Source organism: Procambarus clarkii, chromosome 56, assembly GCF_040958095.1.
Source record: "Procambarus clarkii isolate CNS0578487 chromosome 56, FALCON_Pclarkii_2.0, whole genome shotgun sequence".
NCBI classification, from domain to species: domain Eukaryota; kingdom Metazoa; phylum Arthropoda; class Malacostraca; order Decapoda; family Cambaridae; genus Procambarus; species Procambarus clarkii.
This window is the reverse complement of record NC_091205.1, coordinates 16,038,101-16,059,078: the sequence shown is the minus strand read 5'-3', so window position 1 is coordinate 16,059,078 and position 20,978 is coordinate 16,038,101. Positions and strand designations below refer to the sequence as shown.

Below are 20,978 nucleotides of genomic sequence, written 5' to 3'. Positions count from 1 at the left end.
TTACTGCTAGGTAACAGGGGCATAGGGTGAAAGAAACTCTGCCCATTATTTCTCGCCGGGGCCTGGGATCGAACCCGGGACCACAGGATCACAAGCCCAGCGTGCTGTCCGCTCGGCCGACCGGCTCCTAAACGGGGGGGTGGGTATTTAATTGTATGAAATGGGGTTTATGGGAAATGGGGTGGATAAGACAGAAATGGGTAGGTACAAGGGTTGGTTAGGTTGGTGTTGGGTGGGGGTGGGTATGGCCGAGGCAGGAGTTCTTGCCTAATTGTGCACTTTGAAGTTAAGCTTCTGCTTTTTCTCCCCCACATAAGCCTTCAGTCAACTGGTAAATTGGTTCTCAAACCAATTGGGTTCTGTCATATTTCCATATGAAGTTGTGTTTGAAGTCGTCCTGCACCACTTTATTTTTAGAGTGCATTCCATTAATCACTAATAGAACATGAAAAAAGGCTTTCTATATGTGGGTATTTAGTTTGTGGGTATGTCCTGTGGTTCATCTGTGGGTATTTAGTTTTCCCTTGTTCAAGTGCCACCCATTCTAAATAATCCATTCATCAATTCCCCTTAAATTTCCCTGATAAATTTTATGTTGTAATCATGTCTTTCTTAACATTTCTGACTTCATGTAATATATGGTTTAATTCATAGTTCAATTCAAGTATGTTTATTGAGACAAGAAAAAAATATATCTCAAAGGGATAAAGTAGCTTAGGCTATTTCTACCCCCCTTAATTCATAATCTTTCCTCAACTCATCCCTTTGCGAAGGAAGAGATGATTGGTAACCAATCCTTAACTGTTTACCTACATTCGCCCAGCAGTAATCGGGGACCTAGTTGTAAGGCAATGAGTAGATTGTGTTCTAGAGAAAACTTGTAGGGCAAGGTTTAAGAAGTTGTGTTTAAGAGGTCAAGTATCTCTTGCTTGAAATGCTGTGCGTACTAGTGGCTTTAGGCATAGTATACACTAGCTCTATCTAGAAATCTAACGTTCTGTTTGTAGCTCATTTTGTATATTTACTTTTACTTGTATAAATATTATTATTATTATTATTATTATTATTATTATTATTATTATTATAAGTCATCTGATCCTGTATCCACCTGTATATATTAAATATTTATTGGTTAGGGAAGTAAATCTTATCGATACCAATACTGTACTGCAAAAGTAGGCCAATACCACAGGTTCCAATGCATCGGACCATATCTATAACAAACTCAATTTTGTACACTGCACTCCAGATTGAATGGTTTAATTCTTTCCATTATATTTTATTGCAGTTTCTAGACACCACACATACTGTGCACAATGATCCAAAAATAGAATTCAATAAGTGCAGAACACTCAAGAAAAACTAATTTGCACGAAGTCATAATTATAAAATGTAAGAAACATCTTAGCTAACTTGCATTAGGCAATTTTTGTTATAGAATTGGATAGCACCTTGTGAAATTTGTGATTCATGAAGGTCTGCTGTGCAGAGTGCATAGTGCTCATTCCAGGATCCATATGCTCAATATATAATGTTAGGGGATACAAAGGGTACAAAATAGATTCTCGAGTGGTAGGCATATTTTGATTTTCAGCATGTTAATGCCCTTGTTTGCAGAATTGTTATAGTTCTTTCCTATTGTGAACAGTTTAAGTGTTCCATTGAGAAATATATTTTATTTTGCTGCAAAGCATAAGGATTTAAGTGGTGTTGTTTACGAACTCTTGAATTCCAGTAGTACTCAGATGCTGGTACTCAGGTGATAACTGGAGTGACTCCTATTTATGGTGATGCTGGCTCGTTGTAGGTATATATGGAATGGAGTGTTAACTATTGTATGAGGGAACTGACAAGGAAAATACCATGATTCATGGTGGGATGGGTGGGAGGAGCATACATTGGAGACTTCAGTGAGATGTTCTGTAGTTTCTGGTGTTTGTAGTTTTTGCATGTAACAATTCACTTTTTTGTGTGTAGGAGTAAATGTTTTAAATATTTATAGATAAACAGCAATGACAAATGATTTCATGATACATGTCGAGAAATTTTTATATTTTGTATTGGTTTATTTTTTTTAGTGCTTCAGATGACTTTAATAATGGGGTTGTCCTCACTCTACGTCCACTGAAGCCAAATGAAATGTTTGAAGTTCGATTAGACAAGTGTGTGGACAAGTGGGCAGGTTCCCTTGAGATTGGCGTTACCACACATCCTCCTACAGATCTCGAATATCCATCCACAATGACTAATGTCAGGTATGTAATTGGCATATATATTTGGGCTAAGTTTGAAAGGTATACCGTTGTTCAAAGGGTATTGCTAATACCGAGTTGATACAAAGCCATATCTCTGACACTCTGTTCTCTTTAGCATGTAGGAACCTGTCATGGGATGGCTGTGCATCATGAACTCTTAAGATATTCCGTATAAAATTGTGTTAATATGGACGAAGGGCAGGTGCCTCTGGCAAGTATGTGTGAAGGAAGCATCAGTCATGGACGAGCTTTTATTACAGTCACTATGCTAAGTGAGGGGTCACACCTGAAGCTCTTCTGTAAACAATTTTCCCTATAATAAATGCTTGGCAGTTATAGATGTTTCCTTTTATATATTTCCTTATTTGCCATGCATGTGTGATCTAGTTTGATCACATTTGTCATCATTTGTGGTCTAGTCATATATATTTACCATTCATCTGAGGCCTAGTAGACTATAATTTCCATGTTTGTGTGGTCTAGTATAGTTATACAGTATTTGCTATGCATGTGTAGTCTAGACCAACATTTTGTGATCACTTTTTGGTACTTTTTGTTTCAGAATGATCAGTTGTAGAATTGAATGTGAACACCAGGTGCTTTTTGTATGCATCTTGACATGTTGCATCTGCAATAAAAGAGGTACTTTTTGTTTTCAGGTCAGGCACATGGATGATGACTGGCAATGGAGTCATGCATAATGGCACAACTATTATTGATGATTATGGTCTGAATTTGGACCGACTCAAGGTAATTGTACATAAAAGGGTTGTTTACCTTCTGTTTCATTATCCCTTATTTCACTCCTCTGTATCATTTATTATCCATTTAGTTTTTCATTGCCATTTTGTTTCTTATATATGTTATATTTGTCTTTTGGTTAGTTACCATGTACATTAGGGTTATTGTCTTCAGACGTGTATTGGTACTGTGTACTGGTGCTACAATAATACACAGATGTACTGGGGCTGTATTACAATAACAACAAATTAACTGATTATGTAATGCAGTAAAAAATAAATGTTGTGATACTCTACATTTTTTATACTTCACTTGGTATACAGTATAGTACATTTCTGTAGTGTTGTTATTTGCTTGAGGGTGAGGACGCCTCGCTGCATAAAAAGCACGCTGGACTTTTGATCCTGTGGTCCCGGGTTCAACCCCGGGCGCCGGCAAGAAACAATGGGCAGAGTTTCTTTCACCCTATGCCCCTGTTACCTAGCAGTAAAATAGGTACCTGGGTGTTAGTCAGCTGTCACGGGCTGCTTCCTGAGGGTTGGAGGCCTGGTCGAGGACTGGGCCGCGGGGACACTAAAAACCCCCGAAATCATCTCACGATAACCTCAAGATAATGGGGGTAACGATAATGACATCAAAAGTTCTTCAAAATAAGTCTTAAGGATTGTCGATGTTTTTTACAGAATTAAGATTTATTTAAAGATTTCCTAGGTAGTAACCAGATCACCTTTCCATTTGCAACTGCCTATATTTCTGGTACATATTTTTCTCTGTAAATTTTACAAAACTTAAAAAAAAAAAATTATAGTAAACTGAACTATACATTTTATAAAACCCTTTCATTCACTTTCCTAGCCAGCTACGTTCATCCAGACATACACATAACGTTTATATTAAGATGCTCAGAAGTGCGGTGGTTAATATTACAATGTCTTAACACGTTACAAATCAACTAGGTTGGAGACCGTGTCGGCGTCCTTCGGAAAGACAACGGTGCTCTATACTTTTTTGTGAATGGTGTAGAGCAAGGTCTGGCAGCTAACAATGTACCAGAACATGTGTATGGAGTAGTGGACCTGTATGGTCAGGCAGCACAAGCTACCATAGTACAGCACTCTGATCACTGTTCCTCAGAGGTCTTGCCCTCCAGTGTCTCCAGCTCCACAATTTACAGGTACCTGCCACCAAATTACATGCACAGTGCTTGTAAGGTACAGTAACTTGACTACATAAATTAATTAAATATAAATGGTTTGAACATATTTTATGTCCATTGTCATTATCTTCTCTTCAGCAAATTAACTGCAGTAGTCCCTTGCCAAAATTAATTGTTGCTCATATTTCTAGTGATGGCATTTGTAGATGTTTCTTTATTACAGTAACATATTACAATACATTGTTTCTGAGTTAAATTGTAAGGATTATTTTGAAAAGTTTGGAAGCTTGAGAGATTCTTCTTGTGGGTTATAGTGAAAAAAAAGGTCACAGTTTATTGAACTAACATCATTGTTAGTTTGTTGAGCTGGTTAAATTTTAATCTTCTCGTCGTGCACCTTGCTCTCATCCAGTCGTGCACCCCACACTCATCCAGTGGGCGGCGGTGGATAGGTTACATGTATGTGCATGCACTACATACAGTTATCAAACATGGGATAATTGGCTAAATTTCTTGTAGTAGATAATTTTGAATGAAAAGCAAATTTCTTCAACGTTTGAGAGTTATTTCTTAATTCTTCAAGATATAGTATGTTACTTTCAAGAATTGGGTATATTTTTCAGTGACTTAAGATTTCATCATCTTCATGGCAAGAATGCAAGAATATTAAATGGGGGTTTAACTGCTCAAAGACCTAATGCTCATGGAGAGTTCAACGATGCCATTGTCATCAGCAACCGTCAGCTTCATGAAGGAGAAATGTTTGAAGTTATGATTGACAAGATGGTGGACAGGTGGTCAGGGTCTTTGGAAGCAGGTAAGAATTTTGGTGTATATACAAATTAAGTCAAATTGGTAATATACCTGTGTTTCACTCCAGTGGTACTTGATGTAGTGGTTGAATAACATACACCATTCAGCCTGGTGACCCAGTGCAGGCATAGTGTTATACCTTGAGAGTTTTGTTTTTGTTATCATTTAGACAAGGATTAGAAGGAACTCCTGGATGTGTTTTCCAGGAGATATTGCAACAAGAGATTATTATTGTCTTCTGTCACCTTAATGTACGGGATTACCTTCTGTATAAAAAAATTTCATTTGTGTTATCAGTCGGTTTACAAACTCATTATGTAGCAATATATCTTACTTGAGTGTCACAACTCCTGCTATCATAGTGACCATCTCTTTACATCCTTTACTAAATGTCCCTACCTGTGTTCTGCTTGGATATGATATAACCTACGTATAACTTGTGCATCACTTTTGTTATAGGATATTTTCAATGAATTATATTGAAATTCAATGAAGTTTTCAGTGAAATTTAGGAGTGGCTAGTATCATGAGAGGAACCTTTGTCACCAGATGTCAGCATGTACCCAAACGTTTATATAGGATTTTAGAAGTAGAAACATAATTGTCTAACCCCCTACTTTACAGTAAAGGCTTTTTATGCAGGTGGACAAAGGTCTCTCTCTATACTTAATTACCATCATCTTTCCAGCAACAAGTGTCAATCATCTCGGCTAAACGGTTCATTGCACTTCCTTATTTTACTATTGTTTTGTTTTTGCTAATTGTTTTGTCTCATTAAAGCCATCACTTTGGGCACATTCACTGATATGCCTTGACTTATCTTCCATCTCCGTTAGGTGTTACTGCCATTCCACCAGAGGAAATTGATTTTCCAAGCACGATGACAGACATTGATTATGATACATGGATGCTCAGTGGATCATCTGTCATGCGGGATGGTGTTACCATTATGAACAATTACCGCTGTGACCTGGATTCTCTTGTAGTTGGAACCAGAGTGGGAATGATGAGGCACTCTGATGGCTCACTCCATTATTATGTTAATGGAGAAGATCAAGGCACAGCATGTGAAAATCTGCCACCAGGTATGTACAGCTCCCAGTTTGGGACGGTGAGGGGTCAAGGGTATAGCTTCTTTTCAATAGTAAATACTCGTAGGATATCACATGTCATTATTATTATTATTATTAATCTCGGCACTACCTTTCTTTATAATCCACTCGGCAGGTGAAATGAATTGAACGGATGTGGCAGGATCAACAATGTTTGTCTTTGATGTATAAGCACTTGTCTCCATATTAATGTAGTGGGGTCACTGTTAGTACTAGACATGGATGAGCTAATAGTATAGGAAGTGGATATGGATGAAGCTACACTAGAGAGAGAGGAGTCAAGAATGTGCATGGTGTTCATGACCCCACACACATGGTACTTGATCTTCACTGCTCAGGACCCAGCTGGCCAGGTAGCAGAAGCAGTTCCAGTATAATAGCTTCAGCACCTCACATTAAAGATAATTCTGTTGTGATATACTTTTATTTCTCTATTTGTATGTTCTCAGAATTTTTGAAAGCATTTTTCACACGAGTTTTTTATAATTATTGACTACCTTTCACACGAGTTAATTTTTTGCTGCTCAGTCTTGCTTTGTCCTCTTGAATAGGAAGTTAAGTTACACCCTTATGGTTATACAAACTTGTTGCTAGTAAAACTTCCTCTCACTATTTAACACTGGTGTTCTTGTGTTCTACCCACTCGTCTGGATTACCCATTTATATATAAAAGCTTGAAATGCCTATGCTAATTTAATTGTAATCATTTTTGTCTTTGCCTATACGGTTAATGCTCATTATGAACTGATGATAAATCAGGATGAAAACATATTTAATATTTTAGGAATCAGAGGAGAATTAGCAAACAAATTCTTTGACAGTCAGTAAGCTGTGTTACAGTGGGAAGTAAAGATCCAGTCAGATTGGTCCTGGGTGGAAATAGGTTCCAGACCAGCTCAAGGGCTCTTACCATAGCAACTTAATGAAGATGGTGAAATGTATAAGCTTTCCGTATCTTTAGTATGCCTGGAAATGTTTGGAAACCATTTGCATATTTGTGCTTGCTTTCTGTGATATTTTACGATATAAATAATAGATTTAATCAAGATTTTTATAACTACATACATGAATTGTAGAAAATAAAGCATTTTTTAAGTATTCAGCTGATGTAGCATTTATATTTTAGTTATCTAGTGGGTAGTGTTAGGTCCCTGAACTAGCTTTTGATTCAAATATTTAATAATTAGATAATGAAGGACTTAAGAAAGCTATTGATATCATGTTCTGTGGAAGGCTGTCAAAGATTAAAAATTTTCATCAATTTGTAATTTTTAAGATGTAAACAGTGGCATAGATGACAATCTTCCTCTCAGTAAGAGTCTACATTACTCAGTTGTGGAAGCTTGGAAGGTTAACTTAGGAATGGGATAGAGATTTCTATATACTGTGCATTCTGAAGCAAAATTCTACTGAGTTTTTGCACAAGGAAAAATCTATGTGAATGGAGAAAGTCTGTTGGCAAGAGGTACCATTTTTGGCCTCTTTAAGTTTTGCTTATGTGAAGAATATGTACTGTACTTAAATTTGTCGATTTAGAGTTAATTTGTTAAAAAGAGTACTAAAGTAGGTAGGTAAGTAGGCATCCATCATTAGGGGTACTAAAGTAACCCCTAATAAAAGTATGCATTAGAATATTTATGATAACATTAAAAAAAAAAAAAAAAAGAGAGAAGACCAAACAATGAGATTGGAAATGTTTGTGTTTAAAGTATAAGTTATGTATTAAATTGAAATTGAAATAAGTTTATTGAGTAAAATACACACAAAGGGATGAGGTAGCTCAAGCTATTCTCACCCCATTTATGTATTAAAGGTTTATTATGAAATCCATATTATACTCGACTCGTCCTAAAGTTTATATTGATTTTGCTATCATATAGGGAAAGGAGTTGGTGCTCACTTACAATGAAAATCATACAAATATATAAGGGTTTACCAGTCCAATAGAGGCAGAAAGACAAGGGTGAGAGAGAGATGGGAGAAAATGGAGAGCGATGCATAGGGGATACTGAAAAAGGACAATTTCTTGTTTAAGGTAATGAAAGCTGCCTATTGATTGGCTAGATGGACTTGTTATTTTTTCTATATAATCTTAATATATATTTTTATTTACTTCTTGCAAATATAAAATCTTTATTTTACTTTTTTTTATTGGGTATGATGTTGGAAAGGAAAATTATTTTTGGTGATAACTTCTCCAATATTACAATAATTTGTTATTGAAATACTTTGACAGAATCGTTGAATGAAATATGTTTTAAATTGTATTTCAAGTAAGATTGTCCTGGAATTAGATGCAGTTACGATACGATAGAATTATATAATGTATATTAATTCAGTTACTAAAATTATCAATGTTAAATATATTAATGTATATAGTTTTTCATTGTTGGAGACAAGAATCGTGTTGTTGGGCTTATGGGTGTCCCCGTAGGGTAACTAATGGCATTCCCTAGAATGCAACTCTCAATAGTTGCTCAAGTGGTGGATACCTATTTACTGCTTGGTGGGCAGAGGCTTCAGATTAAAAGAAACCTACTCGACTGTCTCTATCCTGCTGCGGAAATTGAACCTGAGATCTTTGGTTTTGAGTTAAATATATATATATAAGTTGATAGAACTACAGCAATTTTAGGGATAGAGAACTTTGAAGGGACTGGCTCATGGGAAAACCCCAAGTGCAATACCTGGGTATTGTTTTGGGTATTAAAGTCAGCGAGTCACACAGAAATTTATAGATGGCACTAGTTTTCTCTTCCTTCCACAAGTTCAAACTACATATTGCTTGTAGCACCATAAAACTAGGCCTTTTTTTTAATTGCATTTACTAGGATGCAGCTGTATGTTAGAAAAATGTAGGATCAGAAATTGTCTCCATTTTAGTTGTAATTTTTCTAATAGCTTTACAAATAAATATGCATGACAGTTTTCTCCATTGTGGAAATTTACAGATTTTGAAATATATAATCCTGTATTTTTCATGCAGTGATCCCAAATATAGCTGTAAGTCTTTTTCCTAACATGGGATAGTTTTATAAGACCCCCAAGCTCTAATAACCTATCCATTTTCTAGCCAATATTGTCACCCATTCTTCAGCCTATCCTGGTACCCGTTTCACCATAATGCCAAAGTTCCTCTTTGTTGAACTTGGGTGCTCGTTCTTCTTGTCCGAGACTGCCACCACTCCCGTGTCCTTCGTGGAATATGTTTTTCACTCATTTATCAGAATTTTATTCCTTTTATGCTTAGATACATTTTTCATGTTGACTCTTTTGTATTCTCCAATGAATTATTTTATATGTCTTCTAATGTACAGGTTGTGTTTCTTAATGCATCTATTTCATGTTTTTATAAGTATGATTTGTTTCATATCAATGATTTGTCTGTTTTATTATATGTCATGCTTATTTAAATTTATTATTTCCTTCCCTTTCTATGTCACTTCACATCCCTGTCTCTGCAGTCTGTCCTCATGCAACTTAACATACGTACATCCATCTTAACATACATGCATTTTAACATGTGTACAATATCGTATATTAACTATATACAAATAATATTACCATTAGTTTCAAAATGTTTACCAAACCATCTAAACCTAACCAGATCTAGGACTAACGATACAAAGCCTAACCTAACACACTACACCATATTTGATTACATACAACATTCAGCAATAAACTAAATATGAAAGTCAACATTCAAAATGCATTAGTACGACTGGCATGTTAAACATTTATAACATATTTGACTGTTCAAATGAGGATGGGTTGTTCTGTCATTCTCCCAGTCTTTGTCATTCCTTCTCACCCTTTTTCTTTCCCTTTATTGTTTCATCCTCTTTCATCTTGTACTTTTTGTTTTCCCATCTAAATGATCTAATACTCCCTTCAGCCATTCTTTCTTATTCCTTTCTCCTGTGACTTCCTATTTTTCTTTTCATTATATTTCAGTGATTTCTGCATCCTTAACCATGGACCATCCCATTTCCTAATTCTTCACCCATAGAGCAGCTTAACTGTGTTCTTATGTGATGCATTGCATGCCCTTCTGTGCTCAAACACTGCTCTCTCTCCCCACTCTTCAATGTCCATTGTGATTAAAATGTAACTTTGGCTTTCCTTGCCACTATGAGGTTAAGCCCCTCCTACCTGTCGTGTCACTAAGGACTCTTATTAAATTGTTTCACGCCGACAATAGAAGACGAAGGTACGTTATCAGTAGCTGCATTTGATTAGCCTCGTTGTGTGTATTTGTAGAGACCACTGCTTTCTCCTTAGTGTGATTATTTTTAGATGTGTGTATTGATAAGGTATGTCTTCAAAGTCTTTTTTTTTTTGTAATGTTCAGTTTGTCTTGAGGCAGTGATGGTCATGGTAAATAATATTATGGTTGGATTATTTGCAGGAGTCATTCCCATTCAAGATAAGCAAACAAATCATTAATATAGAGGAGAGTTGCACAAAGTAGATTAGATATTTGATGATAATTTATATTTGAAGGATATTGTTATACTGTAAGAGGAAACTTTAGTTTGTGCATGAATCCTCATTAAAGGAGCAGAAAGTAGGTTTTGATGGGTACAGGCAGATGAGTAAGTGAATGCTGAAGAAAATGTATTCATCTGCAATTGATGCTTTCTTCTCCAGTTGTAATTTTATTACAGTACTGTATGTATTTCTTGCTAGAGTTTGCACTTTACTTTCACTTCACTTTATTGAAACTAATTATTGACATGTTGTGCAATTACTCATGTAAGGGGTTGCATTCCTTTAAATAAAGTAGGTGTCTGTTCTGGAAGCTCAAAATGATTAAGATGCCTAGATCTGAGCATGATATTATATATACCCTTGCCATTTAGACTTCCCAAAGAGAAGAGCATAATATATCGTTGTGTTACTCAAACTGATTCACTGGTTCTGAAGCCTGCCAATGCATTCAGAAAATATTGAACACACAAGGATTTCCTGAGGCTTCAGTAGAAGCCTCAGGAAGCCATGTGAAGCTTTGTGTGTTCAGAAGAACCCAGGCTGCAGTCCTTATACCATGTTGTGGTCTAGTCGCATATGTTTGAACCCTCATCACTGGTCATACGGATTTTATCACAGACTCAATTAATGTAGCAAGAACCATCAGAAATTGGGTCTTAAAATGTTAAGACCATAAGCCAATCTTAAGTTAAGGAAATTCAATATCACATCGAGAGATCAGGCAATTCCATTGAGAGTATTTGAAGAACATATGTTGAATGGTCAAGGCTGAAGCTAAGATATAGCTGTTCCACCAAAGCATCTCTGTTGGAGGTGAGGATTTGGGGCATGGTCACCTTTCCATAAAAATCCAAGAAAAGTTCAGAGAAATTTAGCAGAAATAAAGGACAGGTGGTGAAATGTAATATACCTTTGGAAAACCCACCAGGCCTCCTCATAATATTGACGAAGATGCCAAAGTGATGCCTTAAAATTTTTTGCCACCTGCTCCTCATATTGATGACAAAAATATGCTCCCTTAACAAAAGATGCCCCCGGTCTAAAAACTCGTAGGAAAGCCTAAAAATATTTATATAACATAGATGACTGATTTGCCACATATGGGTAGGGAAGGGAACTAATTGGAACAACTGTAGAACAAGGTTATAAACCATGGCTGAATCAGTTACAGATCAAACAAAATGGTACAGCACACCAGGCTTTCTAATTTTGGATGGTCCATATTAAGCATCTGGACTGGTGTAAAAAAAAACATTTATCTCACATTGGGTTTAGTTGGAACTGTGTCCACTCCAAACCCAAAACAGATTTGAAAGAGAGTTAGAAATCCAAGCAGCTCACATTTCCATATGGATGGTGAAAGTTACACACACATCTACTGACAGGAGGTCTCCTCCACCTCCGGTTGTCACAATCAGATGGGACTGAGAGAGGCTGTCTGCAAATACATTTAACACCCCTGTGGATGTGAACTGCTTCTAGGATTTAATATTGCAATGCTGAAAGGTATGTTATAGCCAGTGTCCAACATCACAGTCAGAGGAAATTGGAATAGCACCCCATGTTAAGTCGAAACCTTTTATATTGCTGTTGGAATATAGATGCTTATGCAAAGCCCCTGGCAGAGAGATACACATGAATGAAATCCAGATAGCACCATTACCCAAATGTTGATGTGGCTGCATTCAACACTTAATGTTTTGGTAGAGAAATAGAGCTGGAGACTAACATGGAAATGTCTGACAAGCCAGACTCTCAGTGAAGTTGGGAGAAGTGGCCTGGGAGTCAAGTCAAGAATTACTGGCAGACCCTAACTGAATCCTGTCTTAAATGTTAAGTCACACAAGGGTAAGTGTAGTCTGTGACTGAGGAAAAACATAATAACAAAAATATTGCTGCAAAGTAAAATTTAGGCTTTGATTTTATATGGTTTGAATAGCTGTTTCTCCTGAATTTTTAGAGAATGTCCACAGTCATATGCCAGCCATGGATAAATAATTAGAAACACCTAAATTATTGGGACAGTCATAAAGCACTCAAAATATACTCTCTGGAAAGAAGGCAAGAGAGGCATCACATAATATTCAGTAAAGTATATATAGAAGTTACTGAAAGGCTACGTCCCAAATATACACAACACAGTAACAACTTATTGGTGTGAAAGATATGGTAGGAAATGCAAAATAAGAGCCAGTGAAGAGTAGAAGTGCTAGACATAATCAGAGAACATTGTAAACATCAGAGGCCCACAGGCTCTTCAACCTCCTCCAAGCAAATATGAGAAATATTGCCAGAAGAAAAGTGAAGGTATTCGAGACAAGTGGACAAGTTCCTGCAGGAAGTGTCGGGTCAGTCAGGTTGTAATGAATATGTTGACCTGCAGGCCACTCTAGGCAACAGTCTTTTCATCAAGTTATAATACGAAAAACCTGGTCCTAGGCCAGTGTTGGAGTAGAAGAACTCTCAGAACTGACTACAGGTAAACTACAGGTAACCTACAGGTAAGAGGTCATCTTTTTACCTGGCACAGCTACTCATAATTTATCATAACTCTTAACAGCTCAATGCAAACACAACACTTTAAACAATTTCAAAAGACCCTGCAGCACTTAACTACTGTATTGGGTTTAGTACATTAAGTGTGTTTAATGGATATGTTGAGGATGCTGGGATATCAGTGACTCTTGTATGCATTTTGTGTACAGTGTTTATGTGGCCAGAAAATATTTAATTAAATATACTGCATTATATATTAATGATTTGTTTATGATATCTTGATTGAAGGTTTGCTACCTATTTATGAAAAATAAACAGGAGAAGGTAAAGAAAGAAGCTTCTTGGTTTTGCTTTATTGTCATCTTAAGTATGTTTAGAATCTGTGCATGATTACTTCCAGGTCTGTGGCCTGTGATTGACCTGTATGGGCAGTGTGCTCAAGTGACGATTGTGCACAACCCCATCAGACATGATCAGTCCCTTATCTCCGTGTCACAGTACTTGGACATGTCACATCTGTCTCTGCCAGCAGCGGGTCAGGCTAGTGTTGGCTCAGAGGTATGTAACAAAGTGTGTCATTAGTCTGTCTTTGTGTATCTTGTCTTGACTTCCATTATATGCCCTTGGAGAGTCTTGTGTAAGGTTTTCCCTATATAGTGTCTTGGTCATTTATATACATGTGGTATGTGTAAAACATGTGTATAGAATTCTAGATGGTTCAATCGATGTAAAATCATGTAAAGCATCAATCAGGTCTAGAGAAAAATACCTGCGGGTTCCCATGTTAAGTAACTATTAACGAATATACAAGAATGTATGAACCATTTATTAAGCTTCAGGCATTGATTACTAAAAAGGTATCCTCTAAATTTGCACCAAATTCTAAAGCTTCATGCCAGCTGATTTTACTGTTGAGTAAATGAGTTTTCCTTAAGTGATCAAATATTTAAAATGAAAAAAAAAAGACTATCTGTAGCTGATAAAGGATGAAGAAAAATGAACACTCAAGTGTATCTTATTTATACAGTATAAATAAAGTATGGCTTTTGTAAGAGTTGAACATACTAAAGATTGTTGTACCATCTGCTGGAGGAGGATATTAAGATCTGAATTAATCAGAATCAGAAACTTTATTCATAACAACGTATACAAATCATTACAATAATGGCTGGATTAATCAGGTGTACAGCACCTAAAATAAAATATATTTGGCATAACATGAGTAACATTTTGCTTATAATTTGAAAGGTGATATATATTGGATAAACAAAGTGTAGTTTACCATTACAGCAGCGAGAGAGGTTTTGGCACAATTTATGTCACAGTACTGTATTAGGATGATGAGAAGACAGTTTAAAGATTTAATATAAATTAATCATAAGAAAAGCAATGAGAGGAAAGTAAATGGAGAACGTAGGTAGTTGTATGAACCAGAGTTATCAACATGAGAGAGTATACTGATGGAGGTATGGGGTGTAATCAGCAACATAGAGAAGAAAATGGGTAGGAAACAGAATGCATAGCCCTTCAAGACAGGACAGAGCCCTGAAAAAGACTGCAGTGGAACCTGGAGTGATAAGCGCCTCAATTTACGAGCATTTTGAATAACGAGCGAGCCGATCGCCGATAATTTGTCTCGATTGGCGAGCACTTGTTTGATTAACGAGAAAACCACATGGTGTGTTCCCGCTGCTTCTTGCACATTCTCGGACGCCTCCGACGATGCAAATAAATTATTTATTTTGTTTAAAGATGCTAATAATGCTGGGATGTAAGGGGATGACTGCTGTGATGTTGCAAAGCATTGAATTTTTTTGTAGAATAAACAGAAATAAATGAAAACATTACAAAAAAAGAACACGTGTCAAAAAGGTTTGTTCAGTGTATGTCAAGTAAGCTGCTCCATGTTTCTTAAAAAAAAAAAAAATTGAACAAATATGAAAAAAAGGAAAAAGTCATAAATTTTTGTTCAGTGTGTCAGGTAGGCTGCTCCATTATTATTAAATAAATGAAAAATGCAAAACAAATTGAACACATTTGAAATGAAGAAAGATTGTCATAATGGAGCATCCTACCTAACAAACTCTGAAAGAACCTTCATGACTTTTTCCTTTTTTCAATTTTTTTTTTTTTTTTTTTTTTTTTTTTTTTTTACAAAACATGGAGCAGCCTACTTGACATACACTGAACGAACCTTTTGCTATAAAAATAAATGAAAAATTAAATAAAAGTGAACAAAGTTGAAAAAAGAACAAATGTCATAAAGGTTTGTTCAGTGTATGTCAGGTAGGCTGTTCCATGTTTCTAAAAAAAAAAAAAATGAACAAATTTGAAGAAGAAAAATGTCATGAAGGTTCATTCAGTGTATGTCAGGTAGGCTGCTCCATTATTTAAAAAATCGAATATCATATTGATGTTTGTCAGTGGTGGAACGGATTATTTTTATTCCCAATATTTTAAATAGGGAAATTCGTTTTGGAAGACAACCATTTCACATGACGAGCTCGGTGCCAGAACGGATTAAATTCGTTAATCGAGGTTCCACTGTACTATTGAGTATATATTTGATAGAATTGGCATGATCATCAGTGACAGAGATAGAAACTATAAAAAGTGAGTATGGAAAACAGAAAAAAGAACAAAAAAGAGTGTGAAGATAGGGGATTAAAGCTTTGTGCTGAACTCTGACAGATATTTTGGAAATTACTTGAATAATGATAGAGCTGTGCTTGTAGATGAGCACCAACTCTTGTGTTCGGACTGTTCACCAGTAAGAAGAGTGTATCTTTTAGAAGCCGCACTGGTTATCACAATAATGATTAACTTGTATAATTTTCAGTATGATAATTTTAAATTCTTAAAGTTTAAAGATGGAGGAATGAATCTTCTTCTAGTTGCGAGAACTTGAAAGGGTTCTCCTTGTTTGAAATTACCTGTACTTGAAATAAGTTTGAAGAACTTTAGTGATCAGTTTCCTATCTCAGAAATGGTTAAACTGTTGCAAATACAGTACCAAGATAAAGGAAAATTGGTATTTGAAATAGAAGCAAAGGAATTCTTCCCAAAGTAGGCACATTCATAGCAGCACACTGTAACGAATCTTTCAGAACCACATATGTAAGGCCAATCCTGGAGTATGCCGCTCCAGCATGGAGCCCATACCTTGTCAAGTGGAAGACGAAGCTGGAAAAAGTTCAGAGGTATGCCACTAGGCTAGTCCCAGAACTAAGAGGCATGAGTTGCAAGGAAAGGCTGAGCGAACTGCACCTCACGTCCTGGAAGTCAGAAGAGCTCGGGGGGTGGGGGGGGGGGGGGACATGAACACCACAGAAAAAAATTCTCAGTGGAATTGACAGGGTAGACAAAGAGGGATTATTTAACAAGGGTGGTTCATGCACAAGGGAGAAACAGGTGGAAGCTGAGCAACAAATGAGCCACAGAGACATTAGAAAGAACTTTTTCAGTGTCAGAGGAGTTAGTAAATGGAATGCACTAGGAAGTGATGTGGTGGAGGCTGACTCCATACACAGTTTCAAATGTAGATAGATATGATAGAGCTGGAGAAGCTCAGGAATCTGTACACCAGTAGATTGACGGTTGAGAGGTGGGACCAAAGAGCCAAAGCTCAACCTCTGTAAGCACAACTAGGTGAGTACAACTAGGCAAGAACAGCTAGGTGAGTATACTAAGAACTGAGTGAGGGGGGGGGGGGAATATGATAATGCTGAACCAAACGCTTTGTCCTCTAATATTCAGAAGGTTTTGTGGGCATTATAGATGAACAGATAAGTCTTTAGAATTTGAGAGGTATAATTATCAGATTTGCTTTTTGAAGGAGTTGTATTTGGCAATGCTCAGATAAGACTTGTTTAACATTAGGACGTGGCAAGGTTTCTAATTGAAATATTGTATATATTCAACATTGTTTGACTTGTTTGACAAAATGTACCAGGCATGATAGACAATACTCCAACTGAACAGATTCCGAACAGCTACAATCAAACCGGAGTGTAACAGTGCACCTCTTCATTGGTGGAAGAGATGAATACCTCCATCCCCGTGATGGCAACCTCAGCAATGCTCGGCACACAACATGGTATGAGCAAGATTACAAAAACATTGAATCTTGTTTTGAAAAACAAGATTCAAAACACAGAAAAATCATAGTAAAATAACAAAAAGCACATACAGTACCTCTTTTTTTTAAAAGGTTTCAGAAATCAGCATCCCATTACCAAGTTTCAGATAGGCTGCGTCTTAAATGCTCGTCATTCACATATACACAGTTGTGTTTTCTCCTTGTATAAGCTGTCTTAGTTGTGGTCAAATGCACTCAAATGTTCTTAATGTTGTCATTTTAATATGTAGTAGTTATTTGTTTTAAACTTGGACAGAGACAGTATAGGTATCTTTTGATGAAAACCATTAGAACAGGAATGAAAACATTGGTAACCTTTATATTGCTATTTGTATGGTTTGTAGAGATGTGAATTATTTGTCATATATGATACAGTAACTCCTTGTTAAATTTAACAGTAGTGTCTTTTTCAGGTAATACATCGGTTTTCCAAATGTTGTGGAGCAAACATTGCTCTAAGTAACAACAACACTACAGCCACACGTATCAGACACTTCAATCATGGGCTTATATTTACCTCGCACCCTTTAGAACCTGAAGAACTGTTTGAGGTAGGAATTTACTTGTGGATACTGTACAATATGCTGTATTTAAACAACTCTTTTTAATTTATTTAAAACTGAAAGATTACTGAATTTGTATATACAGTATAAACACACATTGTAAAGCCCCTTTTGCCTCTTATGCATTACCTACAGGTACAAATTGATCGGGTAGCTGTGGGTTACTGCGGCTCCTTAGGGATTGGCCTCACCTCCCTCCCAGTTAGCGACTCGTACCCCTCTGTCAACCTGCCGGCATCCTTGGCAGGGATCGAGTCTGCAGACACTTGGTGGATCAGTGGATCTGACGTGAGGAGAAATGGCTCTTCTGTTCTGCGGCTCAACTTCAGTCCCAATATGGGAAGACTGCTCATTGGGGATCGAGTGGGAATCAAAAGGACGACTGATGGGGCAATGAGGTTTTATATTAATGGAGAAGATTTTGGTGTGGCAGCTACAAATGTGACAAAGGTAAGCCTCAATATCTCATTTAAATGTTTTCTAGAAAAGATAATATTGAAGTATATAGTGGAACCTTGTCATTAATAAATCCCTATGTCAGCCACTTCACTTCTGAATCTTGCACAAGCTTGTGATAATTTTAGTCTTTTATCCCATACTAAGATACATTTTTTCTATTAACCTAGACAAGAATTCATCAAGCATCTTAATGTCCGCCTACAAAACCCCAGTGTCTTTCCTTGATCATGACAGCTTTGATTGCATTTTTTAAACAGTTTTCAATCTTCGAAACAACAACTCTAGGTTATTATTGTTATAAGTAACATTATAGTGCTTCAAGGCCCATTTAGCATCTAATGAAGGTAAACTAAGCCATGATTGAGGAAACATGTACAGGTCTCAAAAGTTGTTGCAAAAATGTTTGATGAATCCTGGACCTGATTTTGCCACACTACTCCAGCTGGTAAAATTGGTTTCAACTCAAATAATACAATATCAAAAGAAAAGTCGATGAAAATCATTGAATACCATAACGTCATGAGATGTGAGTGTGAGGAAAAAAAGCACACATGAAGAGATCCATTCTATTCCTGTCAAGCCTAAGGCAACTGCAGTAAAATAAAAAAATACCCTAAAGAAATTCACTGTTAGCAGTAAATATTGTAGTCTAGAAAAACTTTGCAAAAGATAACTCTTATTTTTTATTAGTATTTATTACTAAAGGTAAGAGAAAAGGGATTTCTTTTTTTTCCTTTTTATGAAATATGGATATGCCTTCATCAGGTTGTGGTGGTTTACCACAACTGTGGTTGACTGTGGTGGGTATGTGGGCCTGCGGGCCGCTCCAAGCAACAGCCTAGTGGACCAAACTCTCACAAGTCAAGCCTGGCCTCGGGCCGGGCTTGGGGAGTAGAAGAACTCCCAGAACCCCATCAACCAGGTATCAACCAGGTACCAAACAGCTTGGTGAAGTGAACACAATATTCTGGCTAATCAAGATTTTGTCAGCAAATTCATTCTGACCCACCAGGGATTCTGGCCCACGGCAATCAATTTGATAAAGGTTACTCTGCACTGTGCTGTATTTGGCTCTGTCTTTCAGTGATTTGATGTGAATGAAATGGAAGAAAAGCAAAGTCACGTAAATACAATTTTGTGACAGATCGGAGCATTTGGAGAACATTTCTCTAGTGGCAACCACAGATTTGGTAGATGTCTCTAAATTGGTTCTCTTGCATTATTGTTGCCTTTCAATGGTATCATTCACTATGTAGTCTCATTTAGAAGCCAATAGCATGTCTTCATATTATCTGTTGAGAGGGATCTTTGTTTTTTTATTATTTCCGAGTGTAATTTCTAAAGTTGTTCTAACATATTTCACATATTAACATTTTCTCTGGAGGAAGCAGTAAATATAAACAAAATTCTTAAGTATTTTATCATAGGTAGTGTTTAGAGTATTTAAATTCTGAGCATTACCAAAACATTTCAGGAAAATTCTGATTACAGATTACATCTTGTATAATAGTGTCAGCAATGAAGAGGTTAATTTTTTGTTTTCCTTTCAGCGTGTGTTTGGTGTTGTGGACTTGTTTGGGTTTACAGAGTCTGTGGTAGCAACAAGTGTTTCCAGACAAGCCAGCTCTCCCATCATGGATTCAACAGTTGTAGCAACAAATAATAATGCTGTCTCCCAAGATTCACTAGAACTCTCTCAACCAGACTCTAGACATCCACTGGGACACATATCCATCAATTCAGGCTTTCACCCTGCCACCTCTGCACACCTACCACACTTAGATCTTCGCTTATCAACAGATGGTAAGGTAGCTAGCACAAATGACCACAATCGGCAAGATTCGGGACAAAATGGGCGGCACGCACAGACTTCAGATGCACGGACTAATGGGCACGTACATGGAACGCTTGACACATCTACAGAGAGTCGACAACAGCAAGCGTCATCGATTAATAATAAAGAAGTTTCAATAGTTCAGTTTCATGAAAACACAGGAAAAAATATTTTGCTTTCATCAGACCGCCTATCAGCGAGACGAACAGAAAGTTATAATCAAGGCATTGTCATGTCTGCTAAGCCCCTTCCCAGGAATGTTGTCTTCCAAGTAAGTTTAGAGTACAGATTTTCTGGTTGGGGCTAGTGTTTTGCTTGGAACCTTCAAGCAAAAAGTAATTCACTTTGATGATGTGGGAAGAGATTTAACTGGGAGCCCATCTATCTCCTTCCCACTAAAGGCTAAGGTGCTTCAACTCATGCATGTGGTATATGGGGTAATAATGATGTGCATGTAAATTAACTGTGAAGCTACTGTCTAGGTAAATCAAATACTAGGCTATTAAGAAACCTGTAAGCTAGTTCAGACTAAATATTTCTACTTTATCACTTGCATAAGTGTCTGTTTCCTCTTAATGTAATCATTCAGGATTCTCCCAAGCACTTTGATTTTGTTTGTTTGTTGTGCACCCCCATACCCATCCTGTGGGCAATACTGGAAAAGGTTACAGAGGCACATAATGGGTTCAGGAACTTCAATTATTTTCAAGGTGCGACTAGGAGCCCTTAATCCACGATGGTCAAGCTCTCTGATGATCGGAGTCACTGCCCAGTCACCTGAGAAGCTTCATCTACCGAATACAGCTTTTGCTCTCAAACGAAACACTTGGATCATATCCGGTGACTCTGTTTTCTACAATGGAGTCAAAGTGAGTAGTTTTTATGTTACTGGACTCAAGCATCTATTTTTATACAGGAAG

At 36.8% G+C, this 20,978-nt stretch overlaps 1 protein-coding gene across 1 annotated transcript in view; it reads left to right on the top strand.

Moving 5' to 3' along the window:
* The window catches only part of Neurl4 (neuralized E3 ubiquitin protein ligase 4), a 52,007-nt gene that overhangs the window by 19,500 nt on the left and 11,529 nt on the right, over positions 1-20,978 (top strand). Inside the window, exons 10-19 of the mRNA XM_045762678.2 lie at positions 2,079-2,255; positions 2,915-3,005; positions 3,953-4,170; positions 4,776-4,969; positions 5,802-6,050; positions 13,465-13,622; positions 17,616-17,753; positions 17,901-18,215; positions 19,775-20,329; positions 20,769-20,927. Of these exons, the coding sequence (XP_045618634.1) occupies positions 2,079-2,255; positions 2,915-3,005; positions 3,953-4,170; positions 4,776-4,969; positions 5,802-6,050; positions 13,465-13,622; positions 17,616-17,753; positions 17,901-18,215; positions 19,775-20,329; positions 20,769-20,927 (2,254 nt within the window). The remainder of the gene's footprint in view (positions 1-2,078; positions 2,256-2,914; positions 3,006-3,952; positions 4,171-4,775; positions 4,970-5,801; positions 6,051-13,464; positions 13,623-17,615; positions 17,754-17,900; positions 18,216-19,774; positions 20,330-20,768; positions 20,928-20,978) is intronic.